We start from the raw sequence: 21748 nt of genomic DNA on the forward strand, positions 1-21748 counted from the left end.
GATTCAACCCCGCGCATTCCCAACTGAAGTCATCTTTTATTATACCAAGAACCATCCGTTAATTAAATCAGTTCTTCCAGACGAAGAACTAACGAACTTCTGTAACTAGCAAAAGTTAAAAGAAAAAAACCAATTCAGATTAACTCACTAAGTTTCAGTCCCTTTAATCAAAGTTATACGTGTCGGCACGTTTCAATTCAATGCTTTTATCTTCATTCCACATTGCACCCAGGAGCTATTGTTCTCAATAACAAAGGTTTTATTCGAGAATTCCAACGTTTTCATTTGTTTCGAACAGAAAGTGATTTCAAATGGTTTTGTATATTAATTCTGATTAAGACATCAGAACAATTATAGGAGCGTTGGTGGTATAGGTATTTAACGTATTTAATGAGGATGAATTAAATTAAGTTTTATTTTACCAGTACTACTATTCATTAATAACCGGCCAAGAGCATGTCGGGCCACGCTCAGTGTAGGGTTCCGTAGTTACTCTTCTGTCACAATAAGCTAAACTGGAGCTTAAAGTATAGTAAATTGTTAACCAAGGGATGACACGGTACCTTTCACCCGAGTTAAACAAATAGGCAAATTTGCATAATCAGTACCTAATTAAAGTAAGTCTTTTTACTATGAAGGGGAAACTTTTTGCGATAACTCAAAAACAGCTAAACTGATCATGTCCGCTATAGTTTTCATTTAATGTCTTTCTTAAGCTCTACTTCCACGATTTTTTTCATATTTTTTGGACCTATGGTTCAAAAGTTTTTTTTCTTTCGGAGCGATTATCTCCGAATATATTCACTTTATCAAAAAATGTTTCTTGAAAACCCCTATTAGTTTTGAAAGACCTTTCCAACGATACCCCACACTCTAGGGTTGAAGCGAAAAAAAAAAATCACCCCCACATTACGTGTACCCTAAAAAAAAATTTTTAGATTTTATTGTACGACTTTGTCGGCTTTATTGATTTATATATCCATGCCAAATTTCAGCTTTCTAGCACTAACGACCACAGGGCAAAGCCTCGGACAGACAGACAGACAGACGGACATGGCGAAACTATAAGGGTGCCGTTTTATGCCTTTTGGCTACGGAACCCTAAATAAACCGGCCAAGAGCATGTCGAGCCACGCTCAGTGTAGGGTTCCGTAGTTACTCTTCCGTCACAATAAGCTAAACTGGAGCTTAAAGTATAGTAAATTGTTAACCAAGGGATGAAACGGTACCTTTCACGCGAGTTAAACAAATAGGCAAATTTGCATAATCAGTACCTAATTAAAGTCTTTTTACTATGAAGGGGAAACTTTTTGCGACAACTCAAAAACAGCTAAACTGATCATGTCCGCTATAGTTTTCATTGAATGTCTTTCTTAAGCTCTACTTCCACGATTTTTTTCATATTTTTTGGACCTATGGTTCAAAAGTTAGAGGGGGGGACACATTTTTTTTCTTTCGGAGCGATTATCTCCGAATATGTTCACTTTATCAAAAAATGTTTGTTTAAGACCCCTATTAGTTTTGAAAGACCTTTCCAACGATACCCCACACTGTAGGGTTGAAGCAAAAAAAAAATTCACCCCCACTTTAGGTGTAGGCGAGGTGCCCTCAAAAAAATTAAATTTTTGATTTTATTGTACGACTTTGTCGGCTTTATTGATTTATATATCCATGCCGAATTTGAGCTTTCTAGCACTAACGACCACGGAGCAAAGCCTCGGACAGACAGACAGACAGACGGACATGGCGAAACTATAAGGGTTCCTAGTTGACTACGGAACCCTAAAAAGAATTCGGAATGTGTGTAGTTTGCGCCACGGCCAATAGAAGGTATATATGACCATAAACATACTGCACAATTCTCGAGAACACATAAACAATGTTTTACTTAAGAACAAAATGCAACAGTCTGCACAAGACGCGGAAAATCCATTTACAGGTCGAGCGGCTTCTTGGTTCCAGAGCATTGTTCGAGTTTTCCATTGTTTTCTAGAAATTGAAATTTGCTGGAATGGAACGCAAAGCTCTTTTATGAGATCAAACTGCTCGATACAAGAATAACGGAGCTGCTAATGATAAGTTAGATGCTGGAACTATTATTCTTGTGGCCTTTCGTCGGGCTAATTATATCAATTGCCCGTTCTTTTATAGGTTTTCTTGGGCCTAAAAGAGCCAATTGCGATCCGTATGTAAGTATATCCAATTATCCATCCATCAGCAAAGTTGTGGATCGTTTTCCCGGAAGTTATTTGATCCTTGCTGGTTGCGCTGTGAAATAGTCGTTCTAATCGATACTTGAATACCTTCGGAAAGCTAACGAATCATTCACTTTTGAGCTGAAAACTGATATTGTTTAATTGAATGAGTCTTTAGTACACTGGAAGGCACTTTTATATTGGACTGGGGTGAAGTAGAAGCTTGCTTGAAGGACTTAATTATGATCGCAAAGAAACCTTGTATGTATCGTTAGGTATACAATGAGTAAAACATTATAGTTTAAACTTTAAAGAAGGATGATGTTACATCGACAACATATTTCAATACCTACAAAAAGTTGTTTGTAATTGTACTTTTTTTGTGAATAACAGTTTTTTTTCCATTTTTAAGTAAAACTACTAATGGACTATGGTACTAATGGAAACAAAAAAACAAACAATACAGACCTTTTTTGCACTTCTTTTGAATGGTCTTGGTGCGCTCGCATGTAGCAGGATCGCCCTTCTTGAGAGTGAGCGTACGGGCCCGCACGTTGGTCTTCGAATCGCACTCAGACCAAGCGCTCTTCGTGTAGCGACAGTTTTCTGTGCAACAAAATACGCAGGTAAGGCAACCGTTTGTTTAAGAAAAGATACAGTATATTATAGGTATGTACATAATAAGATACCTATCCTATTATATACCTACCTATTTTGGAAAACAAAGTCTCGTGCTCCTTATTTATTTATGTACTTTAATTAGTACATATGATCATCAATTTAAAAGCTTCTTCACTGACGGTCTAGTAGCAAGTTAATGGATAGCAGACAACGTTCCGCAAATTTTTCTTTTGGCAGAACAGGGTTATATTTCGAATACCAAGCTTTTCATATAGTACGGTCACGTCTGAAAATATCGATAAGAAAAAAGTGCCAAACATATGTATACACGACTTTATTGCACATATATTAAGGTAGTGTAATAGTGTAAATATAGGATTTTCTGTAGATGGGCCATTTGCGTGCCCCCGTGAGGGACAGAACATATGCAATGCGACGATATTAAAAACACATTTCCTAATATTCCTGACAACATACCCAAAACATACGTAATTTGGTCGGTTTCATTGTTAGTTGTTACCCATCAGGAACCGGTGGGCAACAATAAAGGCTTGCGTGCGCAGCACGTGTGCGTCGACGTAAGCGTAGACGTGCATAGCACCCCTGTCACACCGGGTTACGCGCACGTCACGCAAACGTAAGTAATAGACATAACCACGCAAGCGCACGCTGCAGCTCTGTCGTGCGTGCATGCTGCGTGCACTCCCGCCGTTATAAATTTGCGTATTATTTCCTAGTTTCTAAACGAGTACCAATGTTCGACAGCAGTTTATCGGACGAGGAAGAGGAAGCACTTCTCTTACTTTAACACAAAATACTCCTGCGAACTACTTTCATGTTATTATACTCACCTTACAAAAGCTGCATGCTGCTTGAATAATTTTGTCAAAATTATACACGGCGACATGATGCGAATGATATCAAATGAACTGACTTCGAGTCAAAACTTGCCTGAAAAACTTGGAAGGCAGTGCATTAATGCCTTTGCTTCATACTAATGCAAGCTAGGTCACGCCGCTAGCGCAAGCTAGGCCGCTATTGCAATAAGAGAAAAAAAATGTCTCACTTCAATCGAGAATAGTGAGTACATAATATTATTCATCGCTCAATAGTTCATAATACATAAACTAAGCTTGTATTCCAGTACTATTGGAATACAAGCTTAGGAACTAAATAATAAATCGATTTGTTCCCTTAGTACATTTTTATAAAGCTGCAATGCGTGCAGGCCACGCGCACGCGCACGTCACGCACACGTCACGCAAGCGGTATGTCATACCTTATGAGAAATCTTAGTTTACAACGCAACGAGACGCGTACGTGCACGTGCACGTTTACGCACACGCAATCAGTATGGCCTGGCCTTAATACGTCTAACCGTTTTGACGTGGCACTTAGGATTTTACAAGGAGATAGGCAGAAATGAAAAGTAAGACTATGACAAGCGCAAACAATAATAGCGCTTTCTTTGCTACTCCTACTTTTCTTTTCGTTCCAAAAGACCATCCCGCTAGGTCATTCCCCCCCCCCCCCCCCCAAGTCTTATCCAGTAGATCCTCATTCATATTGATTTATACTATGACATCGACATAGCAATCCTTTTGTTTGACTTTTCTTTCGGTCACAGGTTTTGGCCGTAGTACTCACTCCAGAATACATATTATAACCTCCGTAGACATCGTAGTTCCTGGGTTTCCATTGTAGATTCCTGGAATACGTTTCCGTTGATACGTTTTCATTCACGAGACTGTTTCATTTTATTCCAGCTGTCTGTTCACTCTCAACGACGTAAACATTAAATATTGAATGCTGTGCATCTGGAATGCATGTGAGCGTTGCGGAAATATTTTTTCACACACATGCGTTGTTCCGTTTACGATTGGAGTTTAAATGTAAATCTATTTGTGGCTCTTTCGCAATATTTTAAGGCACGCATGCGGATTGCGGTCGTGGCAATTTATCTTTATTCCTTGTTGCTTTATTTTTTACTGTCACGTATAAATTTTTAAAAATACTTATTACTTAAGGCACATTCAGTGTTGTAGCCAATTTCGCGAAACAAAAATTTGTATTGCTACATAAAAAACTTTTGTGAACCACGGTCTTACGTGATCTTACGTACTGACCGCAAAAACACTTAGTTGTGACAGTTGTGTTTGTAATAATTAAGGTTTAGGTTTACGAAATTGTTAATGGACAGGGTGAACGATGGCACACACCTCTATGGAAGGTGGAGGAAAGGAATTAAATCTCCATGTACCAAAAAATGACATCAAAAAGATTAAGAGGCTGTCAATACCTAAAGCGCGCACACTGTCTATTTCTATCGGAGTAAATGAGATAGCACTGTCGCATGGGCCTGGGCAAGGGAATAATAAGAAAAATATTTAAATAAAAAAAGTGGATTATTAGTGTAATATTTTAACCACGGTTAGATATAAATGTTTTGAAATTGTGATTTTAATTGCAGACCCATAAGTCAAAACAATAAAGACATAGAACCGTTTACTTGTGATTTTAAGACCAATCTTGGCAATTATTTTCTATCGAGCCGATTTCGTTCAATCATGTATCGAGTACAACCACGGTCTTTGAAATATAATTAATATGAACATATATTTTTCTTACTTGACTAAAACAAATAGTCTTTCTTAAAAAACTGTTTAAGTAACATCAATTTCAAGGACATTCGGTGTTGACAGCCTCATAAATAGGTGGCGCTACAATACCTGGAATACTTACTTCTTCTTTTAAAATATGGCTTCCATCAAATCTATGATGATTTTGCCAATGTCAAGTTTCGTTGTAAGTTTTAAGTGTGCTCGTAGAGCATGACGTTGAAAAAATATCAAATTATAGACAGCGCACGTCACTCCATCAATAACGCCTAGGTTCTTAGCTACTTTAGCGCTACTCTGGAGAGATTTGGAACTATTATTTATAGCTGATAGCTGGACACTTTTGCAACAGTTCTACCATAAGAAATTTAATTCCTTTTAATTCCACACTCCATACATACCTACTTGCAAGGTCTTCTTCAACACTCGAAGCTGGAATTCAATACAAAAAAAACTACAACAATGCTGCCACTGCAATAAAATGTTTGTACAGTCGGGAAAATAGATTCTTTAGCAGTTTGCGGCAAGTAAATTACATAAATACTTATGCTAAGGGCTGTCCAATGTAAAGAGAACCGTAAACTGCTACAGAATCAATTTCCTCAACCGTACAATAGTACTCATATTCCGTTTTAACAAAAAAAAACACGCTAAGATAATTTATTTATTGGTCATTTTAACTCTATGATTTAACGACGTAATTTTATTTACTTATTTTTACATAAATACCAGACGCCCTAAAACTTTAAACATCCGTAAATTTGTTGCAAAGCTGGTATTGTACTTGTAACACTTCGGGTAAAACCCGATTTTGAGCGGTTTTTCTCGAATATACCGGTAGAAACAACAAAGTCTCTTAATTCATCGCCAGACGTCGCTGAAGAAATTTTGAAGACAAATGTGGCGGAATGTACAGAAATTTTCAAATTTTCGTATGTCACTCCGAACATAGTTCTTAAGACTTTTAGGTCATTAAATATAAAGAAAACAGAAGACCTATGGGGTCTGTCAGTCAAAGTATTACATTCCATTATTGAATCGATTGCACCATACTTAGCTGAGATTTTCAACAGATGCATTGATGCTGGAATTTTTCCAGATATTATGAAACATAGCAAAATTATCCCGTTGTTTAAATCAGGAACAAGAACCGACTCCACAAACTTTAGACCTATTTCAATACTACCGGCATTAAGCAAAGTGTTCGAGAAACTTATTCTAAATCAACTATCGTCACATTTCAACAGAAATAAACTGCTTGATAGCAATCAATTTGGTTTTACCAGAGGTCGATCAACTACTGACGCCGGTGTGGTACTTCTAAAACACATCTTTGACGCGTGGGAAAAAGCTCAAGATGCTATTGGAATTTTCTGTGATCTGTCGAAGGCATTTGATTGCGTTGATCACGAAAATTTAAAGAGAAAATTAAGCCACTATGGGATAAAAGCTAGTGCCCTTGACCTTGTCTCATCGTACCTTTCGAATAGAACTCAGCGAGTAGTTATTAATGGAACTCAATCGGCTGGGTCCCCGGTAGCCCTCGGAGTGCCGCAAGGTTCAATTCTTGGTCCCTTCCTGTTTTTGGTATACATCAATGACCTACCAAAAGTTGTGCAAGAAAGACATGATATAGTGTTGTTTGCAGATGACACTTCCCTTATATTTACAGTGAACAGAAAGGAAAATAGATTCGAGAGCATTAATGACGCGCTATCTACCGTATTAAACTGGTTTACGGCAAACAATTTGCTTTTGAACGCAAAGAAAACCAAATGCATCAAATTTACGCTACCTAACGTCAAGCAGGTAAATAACAGCAAGATTAAAATAAAAGGTGATACGCTGGAATTTGAAGATCGAACTGTTTTCCTGGGAGTCACTTTAGACTCAAAACTGCAATGGCATGCACATATAGCCACTTTAGCCGGCAAACTTAGTTCAGCAGCCTATGCAGTGAGGAGAATCGGACAGCTAACAAACGTAGAGACGGCCAGGCTGGTATACTTTAGTTACTTCCATAGTGTTATGTCGTATGGAATTCTGTTGTGGGGAAAAGCGGCAGACATTCAGACAATATTTGTACTGCAAAAGCGAGCTGTACGTTCCATCTATGGACTGGGCGCTCGAGTATCCCTAAGAGAGAAATTTAAAGATGCAAGCATTCTTACCGTTGCATCTCAATACATACTTGAGAATATTATGTATGTTCGGAAAAACATTAAAGAATTCAAGCTTAACAGTGATATCCATAACTATAACACTAGAAACAAGCATAAACTTGCTGTGCCCGCCCACCGCCTCCGTAAGGTTAGTACGTCTTTCGTCGGGAACTGTACACGTTTTTATAACAAAGTTCCCACTGATATAGTGAATTTGCCTCTTAACAAATTTAAGTCACACGTTAAGAGCTCTTTGTTAAGTAAGGCGTATTATGCTGTGAATGATTTCATAGATGATAAGGATGCCTTTAAGCCAGTAGCTTGATCTTGATAGTATGATAAAAATGTCAGTAATAGTGTTTTCGTTTTCTTCCTGTGAAATAACCATACTAGCGTCCAGTAGAACTGACACAAGAGAACATCATGTTCTCGTTTGATTGTATTATTTTAGTTTTGGACACTTAGAGACCTTATACACCTCTAAGATTTTATTTTATTTTAAATTTTATTTTATTTTAAATTTCATTTTATTTTAATACCTATTTTAATGATTTGGACACTTAGAGACCTGTACATCTCTAAGTCAATTTAAATTTATAATTTAGTTTTATAGGTAGGCACTCCTTATGAATAATATGTAGTCGCGTTTATGTGGCGCTATGCCGTCTTTAATGTAACTTACAAGCACAAATGTTGTATCTCACATTTTTTTTTATTATATTTATATTAATACAACCCGGCAGCTTGAACATGTCATGCTCGCTTAAAAGTCTTTACTTACGGTGGCGTCGTTGATCGGGTCGCCACTTTCCCGAATGAAGGTTGAGGGAGGCGATGGCTGAGATACACGTCATACTCGTGAACGGGTGCTGTTTGTGGAGACCGGTCTGTTTAAGCTTACACGGGGTACAGGTTATGTTAAAGTATGTAACTTTACTTTTGAGTGACATTAACGTGAGACACTTCATTCGGTTCTTGTCTGTTTTAATTTTTTTGTCTTTTAATTATTTATATAAGAATTCAAGCCTTGGCGACCCTCTACATCTCCAAGGATAATTTAATATATATTTTTATATTTTATCTCTGACACTTAGAGACTTATACATCTCTAAAGAATTTTAGTATTTTATGGTTTTATTTTTTTATCATAGTTTTTTTTGTGTAATTTGACATTTAGAGACAGTATACATCTCTAATAAAGTATTTATTATTTCATAGATTCGATATTTGTAATTGTTTTTTTTTTTAATTTATTGTTTGTAAAAATGGACATGTAAAAGTGCCCCTGTGGCCTATTTGCTGAATAAATGTTTGATATTTGATATTTGATATTTGAACGAGATCTAGTAAGTAGTTTTTTTTTAATACGTCATAAATGGTACGGAACCCTTCATGGGCGAGTCCGACTCGCACTTGGCCGCTTTTATTCATTTTGTTAGTAGTACGTATACGTACCATAACTTAATAGGTATAATTATATTTGTATATATATTACGAAATCAAAACTTTCAACAACCAAGTAATTAGTAAAAATTTCACCTAAACAGTAAGTATTTTTAACTTGTTAAGTAGATGTAATTTATGAGCCGCATTAAGATTTTTACACAAAAATAGAAAAAAAAAAACAATAAATTTTGGAGGTTCCCCATACTTAGAACTGAAACTCAAAAAAAATGTTTTCATAAAACCCATACGTGTGGGGTATCCATGGATAACTTCTGTAACTTCTAAAATAAGAGAATGATAAAATAATCATAATAATTCAGCCTATATTCGTCCCACTGCTGGGCACAGGCCTCCTCTCATGTGCAAGAGGGCTCGGGCTATAGTCCCCACGCTAGCCCAATGCGGATTGGGGACTTCACATACACGTTTGAATTTCTTCGCAGATGTGTGCAGGTTTCCTCACGATGTTTTCCTTCACCGAAAAGCTAGTGGTAAATATCAAATGACATTTCGTACATAAGTTCCGAAAAACTCATTGGTACGAGCCAGGATTTGGACGTCATATCCACTCGGCTACCACCACTTTTGAATGAAAAGAATGATAAACCTAAAAAAAATATATGATAACTTCCACCGAAAATTGGTTTGAACGAGATCTTGTAAGTTTTTTTTTTAAATACCTACGTCATAAATGGTACGGAACCCTTCATGGGCGAGTCCGATTCGCACTTGGCCGCTTTTTTATCTGCTACCGGCTGTGACACCGTGGTTTGTCAATCTCACTCGACGTCTGACGTCTGTTTCGAGTGGTAGAATGTTCGTTTTGCTCCGTGGTGATTGCTGCCTTGTTGAGTTTTTGTTTATTGTTAAGTCCAATCTCCAATTAGATGACCAAGGGCAGGTTTAAATCCCGTGCCCGCACCTTTTTCATTACTTACACAATCAAATTGTTGCACATTGTGGAGATAAATACTTACCTACGTTTTGTACCTAAGATGGACTAACATATTCATCATCATCATCACTTTTTAGTTACTATTTCATATTCCTTAGGAAAACTGTTTTAGGAAACTTCGTGTGCTCGACATATTTCATATTCTCGCCCGTTGAACCATTGGTGTTCTCAAAATAATAGTTACTTTGCCATAAATTTCTATTTTAAGTGACATGTGATTAGTCCCCATAAATCCCATAATGCAAAAACAGTTTTTTTTTTACATTTTTGACCAAATGACGTTACCGCATTTTCAGAGCCTGATTTTTGTTTTCTGCGACGGTCGGCTTAGCTTTTCTTAAACGTTTGTCGATGTCCATATCGTTAAGATATTTATAACGGTTGTACTGCAACATTTGAATGTTCTCGTGACCTCTCTGTAAGATTTTGTGACTCACCGGGCCTTCTTTTTTTTTATCGTCTCTCCCAGAAAACTGTTTCCCTGAACTAGACTTTCTAGCGGTAGTTTTTGTAAAGAAAAAGGACGCACAAATATTAAAAACAGACCTACAGCTCTAACCCGTTTCCACAAAATGTTCCACTATCTTCGCTTTCGATTATAGGGAAATACTTAGTACTGGAGAAATTACATACATTTTCGCGACAGTGTTCTTCTAAATTGACCATAATTTCAAAAGAAAGAATGCAATGCTCATAAAACTTGCCGGATTAATTGACATATATACCTATATAGACTTTAAATTAGCAGTTAGATATAATTTCAGTTTATTTTATTTTTTTACTTTTTACATATTCCGAACTTTGTGCAACGTGCAAACGGAACCCTTATAGATTCGTCATGTCCGTCTGTCAGTCCGTTTATGTCACAGCCACTTTTTTTCCGAAACTATAAGAGCTATACTGTTCAAACTTGGTAAGTAGATGTATTCTATGAACCGCATTAAGATTTTCACACAAAAATAAAAAAAATTTGGGGTTTCCCCATACTTAGAACTGAAACTCAAAAAATCTTTTCTCATCAAACCCATAATCTATGGATAGGTCTTCAAAAATGATATTGAGGTTTCTAATATCATTTTTTTCTAAACTGAATAGTTTGCGCGAGAGACACTTCCAAAGTGGTAAAATGTGTGTCCATGAAATTACCATGAAAACTTCCACTGAACATTGGTTTGAACGAGATCTAGTAAGTAGTTTTTTTTTAATACGTCATAAATGGTACGGAATCCTTCATGGGCGAGTCCGACTCGCACTTGGCCGCTTTTATTCATTTTGTTAGTAGTACGTATACGTACCATAACTTAATAGGTATAATTATATTTGTATATATATTACGAAATCATAACTTTCAACAACCAAGTAATTAGTAAAAATTTCACCTAAACAGTAAGTATTTTTAATCAAACCAAACCGCATGTTCAGCATTTAAAGTCAGTAACCCAATCCTGTGCGCCCCTTTTCGTCTCGCTGATGTGTTTGCGTTCGTTTTGGTCGAGACAAATCCGTTGCACATGTGTCTGGCGGTTCCACGAAACTTTCCCCTTTATTTTTATTATTCGGGGTTTCAGTTGTCGTTTCGTGTTTCATTTAGTGCCGAAATATTGCGCAGCGCTGTCAGTGGACCTTTTCAGTTTTATATTACGATTATGGAGTGTGGAATTAAAAGGAGTGAAATCTCTTATGGTAGAACTGTTGCAAAAGTTTCCAGCTGTCAGCTATAAATAATAGTTCAAAATCTCTCCAGAGTAGCGCTAGAGTAGCTAAGTACCCCGGCGTTATTGACGGAGGGTAATGCGCTGTCTATGATTTGTTTTTTTTTTCAAGTATTTTAGTCGAGCTTTTTCCCCGTTACCTGTGGGGTAAAGCAGGGGTGCGTGCTGGCACCTACACTTTTCGCCCTATACTTCGCAGTAGTTGTCCGTGAAGTTTTGCAAAGTCAAAATGCACCGAGAGGAATTCGCATCCGCTTTCGCACCGACGGCAACCTCTTCAACCTAGCTAGGTTTAAGGCACGCACTAAAGTCTCGTACGCTGTGGTCTCCGAGATCATGTATGCGGACGACTTATGCTTTCTTTCGGAGTCCCCAGGTGACCTTCAGCAGCTTGTCACTGACTTTCATCAAACTTGCTGCAAGTTTGGCCTAAAGGTCTTCACACTGACCTGAAGACAGAAGTTATGTCTCTGGACATTCATGGTCGGGAAACACTGACAGTCACACTTGGCGAAGATTTGTTGAAGCAGGTAACCAAGTTCCGTTACCTGGGGAGCACGGTAACATCTTCGTGCGACCTTGATGCGGAGATCAACAGCAGGATCGGAGCTGCTGCTGCAGTATTCGGTAAGCTGGATGCCAAGGTCTTCCGCTCGCATGACCTAAAGCTAGCTACAAAGATCTCCATATACATGGCGGTGGTGTTGCCGAACATACTGTATTTACTCCTCTGAAACGTGGACCGTATATCGTCGTCACATCCGCACACTAGACCGATTCCATCTTAAATGCCTCCGTAAGATCCTAAAGATCAGCTGGTCCGACCGAGTGCGGAACACCGAAGTCCTACGGAGAGCCGGCGTGGGTGGAATCGAAGTCTACCTCATGGGACGACAGTTACGTTGGAGCGGCCACGTTTCAAGAATGGTGGAGGGTCGAGTGGCTAAGCGCGTCTTCTATTCCGAGTTGGAGGAAGGCAAGCGAAAGCAAGGCGGACAACTCCTCAGGTACAAGGACGTGCTTAAACGCCATATGAAGAACTGCGACATTGAGCCCCTACAGTGGGAAAAGCAGGCGCCAACCGCCCTGGGTGGAGATCTTTGATTAAGAAACATACGGATATTTTTGAATCCCGTCGTCAAACAGATCTGGACGACAAGAGGGATGAGCTGAAAGCCCGACCACCAGCGGTGATCAGCTATAATTATATTGATGGTGTCCTCTCGTGCCCGTTGTGCGCACGGGTCTTTGCCAACAAGATCGGCTACGTCAGCCACACGAGAGCACATGAACGCCAAAAAAGGAGTTGAAGCAGTCGCCGTGGCCGAAAACGGTCGGGAGCATATATATATTTTAGGTATTCTAGCGCCTCCTATTTAAGGTTTTTTTGTGACACTTTTTGGTACATGGAGATTTCACTCCTTACCTCCACCTTCCATAATTACGATGTTTTCTTAGGAAAAACTGGAAGGAGTTTATAAGATTCACGAGAGATTTGATTAAAAAATAACAATAGTCAGCTGCAATGATATGTGCAGGTGCATGAATCGAGTGCAGGGCTTTAACGTGTTTTTATTATGACACTACCTATTTAATCAAACTTCCTTAAGTTTTAAAATGTCAAGTGTTTAAAGTTTTTATTCATTTATTAAGTATCTAAGTATTTCAATTATCAACCATGACAAATTGCGCTCGACCAAATGCATGAACGGCCTTGAATTACCTGTCGCATGCGTCCAGGTCAAAGTGTGTAGACAAGATGCCAATCGTTCACGCTCCGTAGTGTATCGTAGTTATCCCTCTTTATCACTTTTCCGCATTAGTGCGACAGAGACAGATGCGTTTCGTTCCCCACGGAGCGTAAACGATTAGCAAACTTGTCTACGCACCCAGGGCCATGGGATGGGCTGTGAGCACATGTAATAAAACTAATAAACGTTCAACCACTTCAAGCTTAGAAAATGACGGTGTACTTAGCATTTGATTTGTAAGTAAGTTATTTTAGTATTTTTATTACTCTAATATTATTTTTATTACTCTAATATTATTTTTATACAAACATCATCACATGTCAAGTTAATCGATTATTACATCGATTTACAATTCGGCCGTGGAACATTGTACTCCTCACAAGACTTCGTCTTCATGCTTTGTAAGAAATAATCGAATTGTATTTTAAATATTAGATTACATTAGATTATTATTAGACTTTATTAAACAAACTCGTTTTATTACATTTAACGGTAAAAGGTTAAATATAATTTAGGTTCATTTTATTTTACACTAGCAATATTTATATTCTCATTCTGACTAATAATCTTACAGCGAACTTAACGAAATCAGCACCGACAAATTCTTAATGATTAATTTTATAATAAATAAATAGCCTCCATTATCTACATGACTTCGTGTTTTTAAAGTTTTACGATGAGATAAGTTTGGATTGAAAACCTTTTCCTCGATAAGCCGGGATCCATTTCCTGTCAAATTTAGTGCAATACCTACAGATACAGTCACGTATTCCTCTCGCGGGGCCTGGCATTATCCATTAGCCTTCCTCTGTCACATTACGGGTACCTAAATTTGCCATTTAAAACGACGTTCGTTCGTTTAAATAGGGTTGATTCCAATTTTTTGAAACGCTTGTATTACGCAAAGAGCATATAATCTCTACATATATTACGTTCTATATTACCCAAACGTTGCCGCAAGATTCAACTTTTACCCTAAAACGGGTGTAAATATCTTATTGACAAAATATGTATATTTCTACCGATACTTTCGCGCTTTTAAAATTGTGTGACGCCATAGTTTACGGTTTGCCATTTAACTACATACACACGTAACGCACACGTAGCGTAGACTCTTGACATTTTGACGTTTCTTCAATCACAGTTACGTGACGTGTGTCAAAAGATGTTTTCAATTCAATACAATACAAAAATATGCTCATTAGAGGTTCACTGAAGGTAGTTTAACATATTCTAATAATTCAAGGAATATATTGGGGTACAATTCTACCCAAAGATTTGTAGAGTTTGTGCGGTCAGAGAAGAGTCGTGGAATGTAAGGTAGCCCATACATTCTACGACTCTTGTCTTACCGCACAGACTCATCTACTGAAGCTTTATATGCTTATTTAAATACGACGACGAGATCAAACGTTTTACAGTACCTACATATGGCCCTTTAAACTTTCGACATAAGCACGGAAAGTGCTCAAGTGCGGGAAAGTAGCGTCATAATATGTACATAATATTTCTCAAACTTGCTATGAAATAAATAAAAAATGTAGTCAATTTGTTTTATTCATGGGCTTACACAGCCAAAACCAAATTACGAATCTAATATTTGATGAATTCAACGTTTAAAATCAAAAGAAGGTTGGTTTACAAGGACTAAGTGTGACTACTGTATGAAATTCCTTTACATATCATCTTCACTCATCGCACTGGATACGTAGTATTTCTGGACCTAAATTGCAGTAGTCATGACATGTCAACATTTCAATGCAAGTTTGAGAAATAGTACATTACTATACAAGTGAAAAAAATAGGAAATTCGAAACGAGTGGCGATAATATAAGACACGACCGAAGGAAGTGTTTTAAATCGTCACTAGTTGCGAATTACCTATTTGTACATGTATCGTACATTTTACAATACATATGGCTCTTTTCCGACATAGGTACGTAACGTAATGTGCTAATTATAGCACTAGTACGGTAAAGTAGCGCCATATGTACTGTAAACTATGTAAGGTAGCTATAGTTAATAAAAATATTTTCCATAATGTCAAATATCCAATTATCCAGAAGGAAAACTGGGACTACGTTTGTATGGGAACCGGACGTCCCCTTTCCTCAGTAACTTAAGCTCAGATTTCCTAGGAATGCGCCATGATGCGCCCGTCTTCATACAAAAACTACTCCTTCATATTTAGCCGTATTATTTTGTATGGAGACGGCCGCTATATGACGGCACCGCTACCTATCCTAAGAAAACAGAGCTTAACGTACTTTCCTCGGCGTAATGTTTCAATGTACGTATTTGTACAAAAAATATAAATAAGTTGATTCCTGAGTATATCAGTAAGTATATTGATTTTTATTTTTCCCAGGACTACTTATCACCATTGTGGGAATTGAAGTACGAACAATGAGAATAACCGTCTGGCAGTGTGCGTCGAGTGCCGTTGCGCTTGATGGGAAGGGGGTGGAAAACTTTAAGAGTTCAAAGTCCGGTTAGTAAAGAGTGGGTGTGAAGGAAAACAAAGATGTTTATTAGAACGATCGTCACACATGAATACCTAAACTAATTTTCATTCGGCCAGTTCAAAGAATCTCTGCTTTTAGTGTTATTTAAAATCACGACGCTATGTACATCCATAACATGAGTTTTATTTTAACTACTTAGTTTTTAGGGTTCCGTAGCCAAATGACAAAAAACGGAACCTGTCTCTGTCTGTCCGATTATGTCACCGCCACTTTTTTCCGAAACTATAAGAGCTATACTGTTCAAACTTGGTAAGTAGATGTATTCTATGAACCGCATTAGGATTTTTACACAAAAATAGAAAAAAAAAAACAATAAATTTTGGGGGTTCCCCATACTTAGAACTGAAACTCAAAAAATCATTTTTCATTAAACCCATACGTGTGGGGTATCTATGGATAGGTCTTTAAAAATGATATTGAGGTTTCTAATTTTTTTTTTTTCTAAACTGAATAGTTTGCGCGAGAGACACTTCCAAAGTGGTAAAATGTGTCCCCCCCCCCCGTAACTTCTAAAATAACAGAATGAAAAATCTAAAAAAATATATTATATACATTGCCCTGCAAACTTCCACCGAAAATTGGTTTGAACGAGATCTAGTAAGTAGTTTTTTTTTAATACGTCATAAATGGTACGGAACCCTTCATGGGCAAGTCCGACTCGCACTTGGCTTTTTTTTACCTCGCCAGCTTGACAAACCTGAACTTTTAGTGTCATTCAAAATCTGCGCAATGACATTATTTTTAAGAAATGACATTACTAGTGACCGTGTCGTGTTTGGAACGAAGGAGTGACAGTAAGTAATGAAGTTAAAGTATTTTTCGAACAGCTTCGGTACGGTGCCAGTCGTCATCTGTATACAATGTAAAATATTTGTCATCTTATCCAAGCTGTTTGAAAAATACTATAGTTCCAATAAAGTATCTTGCTAAACGTAGGAATATCATTATAAGTAATGTCATTCCAAACGATACCTAGTGTCTGATCTGCACAAGAAGTACACATTTCGTTTAGAAGACGGGCATTCACAAAACAAGAATATCTCTTGTGACACTCGGTCGCGCATCTAATTTCGTTAGCCTTTTGATTATTTCGCCGCGTACGTCCCGCGTCAAAGCAAATTTAATTGCGACGGTATAACAGTATCTATTTTCGTAAGAACGTTGCTCTTTCGGGCTTCTCATTAAGTTCCATGAGTCTCTGGCGGAACAAAGTCGTATCTGAATTCTGAATCATTCGTAGTCGGTTCGTCTGTTGTTTTAAGAATGCACCATACCATGTCCGAAAAGGATGCTCGACGCTCGGCCCTTATCCGACTTGGCTTTATTGAGGGCCCTCCACACTCGTGCGCAAATCACGGCGCAAAGCCGCGAACTTGAATTATATTTTTTAATACAGTTAGCCTGCGGAAAGTTGATTTTCGCGAACTAGTGCTTTTCACTTTTCCATTTTTTTTTATTTATACTTGTTTCAATTCATGACTACTTATTGATGAGTGTTAATGTTAGGTTCCTTTAAAAGTCGTAATTAACATAAAAACCTACTGTTAATGTAAGAATAAAAAGCGGCCAAGTGCGAGTCGGACTCGCCCATGAAGGGTTCCGTACCATTTATGACGTCTTAAAAAAAACTACTCACTAGATCTGGTTCAAACCAATTATCGGTGGAAGTTTGCATGGCAATGTATATCATATATTTTTTTTTAGATTTTTCATTCTGTTATTTTAGAAGTTACAGGGGGGGGGGGGGGGACACATTTTTTCACTTTGGAAGTGTCTCTCGCGCAAACTATTCAGTTTAGAAAAAAATGATATTAGAAACCTAAATATCATTTTTCAAGACCTATCCATTGATACCCCACACGTATGGGTTTGATGAAAAAAAAATTTTTTTTTAATTTTAAGACGTATTAAAAAAAAACTACTTACTAGATCTCGTTCAAACCAATTTTCGGTGGAAGTTTGCATGGCAATGTACATCATATATTTTTTTTAGATTTTACATTCTGTTATTTTAGAAGTTACGGGGGGGGGGGGGGGGGGACACACATTTTTCCACTTTGGAAGTGTCTCTCGCGCAAACTATTCAGTTTAGAAAAAAGTATATTAGAAAACTCAATATCATTTTTAAAGACCTATCCATAGATACCCCACACGTATGGGTTTGATGAAAAAAGATTTTTTGAGTTTCAGTTCTAAGTATGGGGAACCCCCAAAATGTATTGTTTTATTTCTATTTTTGTGTCAACATCTTAATGCGGTTCATAGAATACATCTACTTACCAAGTTTGAACAGTATAGCTCTTATAGTTTAGTCAGTATAGTCTTAGGAAAAAAGTGGCTGTGACATAATCGGACAGACAGACGGACATGACGAATCTATAAGGGTTCCGTTTTTTGCCATTTGACTACGGAACCCTAAAAAACATATATACTTCATATTTTATTACTTATTTCTTCATCATTATAACGCGGTTATTTTTTAATATTGAAAAACCGTTTTTAATAAGTTGTCTGAATGGAACGAAATAGCTGCCGAAACGCCTGTCAAAGAAGAGGCGTTTTTTTCTTGGAAGGCAACATTTGATATTGTTTTTGTACGATACACGATTATATCGTAAATAACGATACTTAGGTAATAATAGTACAATTTTTTATCTTTACAATTGTTTCTGTCTTATAGAACAAACATAAAAAAATACTTGTTGTTTTTCTTATTTTTTTCGCAACTGAGGGCCTACCGCGAACCACGTTCGACGTGTTGCCACCCTGTTACGTTTACGTACAAATTTGCAAGTGCGACAGAGAGGTAACACGTCGAACGTGGTTCGCGGTAGGCCCTCTGTATTAAAAAACGTCGTTCGATACACGTGCGGAAATGTCTTACTTTCCGCACTAGCGTCGAAATGTACTATTATGAAGGAGCTATATTTTAAGGTTTTACAACAAAACAAAATGAAAAAACAGCTTAAATCTCGTATGATGCCGTAGACAACTAACAGTTTAATTCGATCAGCTGATGATATCTGCTACTACAGGATTGGCACGGATGCGGGGGTGAATAGGGAATATTAAGCAAAAATCTGCGTAGAGGGCTCTACTAGCACAAACTGATGGCCTATCGCGAAAATCAAAATTTCGTTATCTGCCTCTCTATCACTTTTGCATATATGTATATTCGAGCGATAGAGAGGCAGTAAACGAAAATTTTAAATTTTCGCGGTAGATCGCGGTAGACTCGCTGTTAACAACCCACCTTGATGCATCAAAGACACAGTAAAAACTTGTCAAAAAACTATTAGTACAAGTAATGCTAGTGCTGCACTCTGTTGGCTGAACATTGCAGTAATGCCCCCTTTTCCGCTTCCTCGCCCCGTGCCAATCAGGGAGAAATACTGATTTGCATTGACACGCACAACAAGTCAGGCAGGACATTACTCCCTGTAAAAACTACTAATTAAAAGCAGGCAGCAGTAAAATACCGTAATTTTAAAACGATTTATGTATGTCGTCATCCGTCAAAATTATTTATTAGTTTAGGTTAGCCCGTATCCAATAGTAAAATATTTCCTAGGGCAAGCCGGACCCTGAAAGTTATCTATCATGCGAGACATTCTTTAATACACTTTTACAAGAATGGAATCGGAAGATCTTGTATCCCCGAACAACTCCCACATGTTAAAGTTGTCAAGCAAAGTTTGTCAAGTCAATAACCCGGGTCGGCGAAGTCGGCTCGAGATTTTTTTCTTGCTCATTAATGTTTTGTTTGAAGTATATTATTGATACTTTGATAGCTTAAATATTACGCAGTGAACTACTTAACGTAGAAGTATATGCAGCTAATGAAGAATTAGTCGTGAAACTCGTTTAACTATTCTTTTGTCAATAGCCGGCAATCCATCAAGGCTATCACTTTACTAAAAGCAACTACCTACCGAACAACGCCATCATGCTATGCGAGAGACATTGTAGACACTGGCGAAATCATCAAAGATTTGATGGAAGCCACATAAAATGAAAGAACTCGGTAACCCTAGGAAGCTGTGTTGTAAAGTTGGTTCGGCGGTTGCGGTCTGACTTAGTTGTCTTCAAACTTTTGAACTAAAGACCCCAGCCAGGGATTGCCTATATGGCAATTGGCTATCCCGCTTCCATTCGGTTGACGCCACAGGGGACGTTGCTGGGTTAGCAGAGGAAGTAACTGGAGGAGCGAGTCCCACATACCACCCCCCAAGGGGCTTCCCTAGCCCGGGGGTGAGATGCGTAAATGCATTTAGCCCTACGTCATTAAAAAAACGACGTTAATTTTTCCCATATACCGTATACGGGATTTTATCGAATACTGTAGTGACTACATCATTTGTATGGCAACTTACAAAATCGTTCACACGGCTAGACGGCTTTCCCGCATAGACGCCGTGTGAACGATATTGAATCATTCAGCTTTTACCACTGGGTCTAAGTCACTGACCTCGGTTCTTGGCGCCCCTCTCACTGCGAATCAGCACCTCGTGGTCGCTTTCCTCCCAGACCTCGCCGTCGGAGGCTACTGCCATGGACAGCAGCACAAGGCCGCCGACCAGCCACATCCAGTGTTTATTCTGGAGACAAAGACAAAATTCATTCGTCTATACACTCGTATCTTTTAAGTTACTATACCTGCGCCAAATGTACACACTCGGATATGCCTTTCCACATAAAACAAATCTTCAAAACAAAAATTAGTTAAAAATACCGGTCTTTGAGAAAGTACCTAATTTAATTTACGCTCAGGAATGTATCCTTGAAAGTAAAGGTGTTCAAAAAAACACGGTGTGATCTAGGACAAACTTATTTGGTCCGAATGTTTAATATAATTTTATCCTACCATTCGGAGTTCGTAAAGGATTTTCAGGATTTTGTCTATGGGTATAAAATACGCTACCGCTACCCACAAACGTTCGCGGTAAATCAAAATAAGCCCGGGAAGCACGGAGCGCTGGTCGAAAATACTTCAACTAGGTAGCTTTTATTTTATAGCTGCCGTTGTTGGCTAATAACATCTGCCATGCGTATCGTTTTCAGGTTATTGTGTGGATATGCACACAATATGACTGAAGCCTTAATTTTTTAGGGTTCCGTACACAAAGGGTCAAACGGGACCCTATTACTGAGATTCCATTGTCCGTCCGTCCGTCTGTCACCAGGCTGTATCTCATGAACCGTGATAGTTAGCCAGTTGAAATTTCTACAGATTATGTATTTCTGTTGCCGCTATAACAACAAATACCAAAAACATAATAAAATAAATATTTCTTTCCAATCCCGAGGTTATCATCCAATCATCGAAGTTGAGCAACGTCTGGTGGGGTCAGTGCTTGGATGGGTGACCGTTTTTATAGATAATGGTACGGAACCCATCCTGTGCGAGTCCGACTCGCACTTGGCGGTTTTTTTTATGTACCTACGCAGGTCCGTCATATCGCAACAAAGTCTTATAGGAAAGGTGAAAATACGTGCCACAACTTTGTATTTGAGGGCCGGTCAAATGTGGACAAATATTTGACACGTTCTTGAAACAAATTAAATTAAATAATAATTTATTTCAGGCATTTACAGCCCATATTTGTGTTAGTAACTTACAAAGTAAGAAAATAAAAATTAATGTTAAGAATTACAGCTGTATAAGTCATAAGTCATAAGTTATTTATTTGCGAAAGATAGGGTATACATAGGATGTTGCAGTTTATAGTTAACTGAGCCAAGCTACCTTGTCACCCAGTGACA

The 21748-nt window shown here is 37.9% G+C and overlaps 1 protein-coding gene across 1 annotated transcript in view; it reads right to left on the minus strand.

Annotated features, from left to right (window-relative positions):
* Window positions 1–21748, minus strand: part of LOC133526760 (uncharacterized) — a 41948-nt gene that overhangs the window by 2019 nt on the left and 18181 nt on the right. The window contains exons 2-3 of the mRNA XM_061863519.1: window positions 20454–20583; window positions 2664–2801 (exon numbers count right to left, since the gene is read on the minus strand). Of these exons, the coding sequence (XP_061719503.1) occupies window positions 2664–2801; window positions 20454–20583 (268 nt within the window). The remainder of the gene's footprint in view (window positions 1–2663; window positions 2802–20453; window positions 20584–21748) is intronic.

Source organism: Cydia pomonella, chromosome 1, assembly GCF_033807575.1.
Source record: "Cydia pomonella isolate Wapato2018A chromosome 1, ilCydPomo1, whole genome shotgun sequence".
NCBI classification, from domain to species: Eukaryota; Metazoa; Arthropoda; class Insecta; order Lepidoptera; family Tortricidae; genus Cydia; species Cydia pomonella.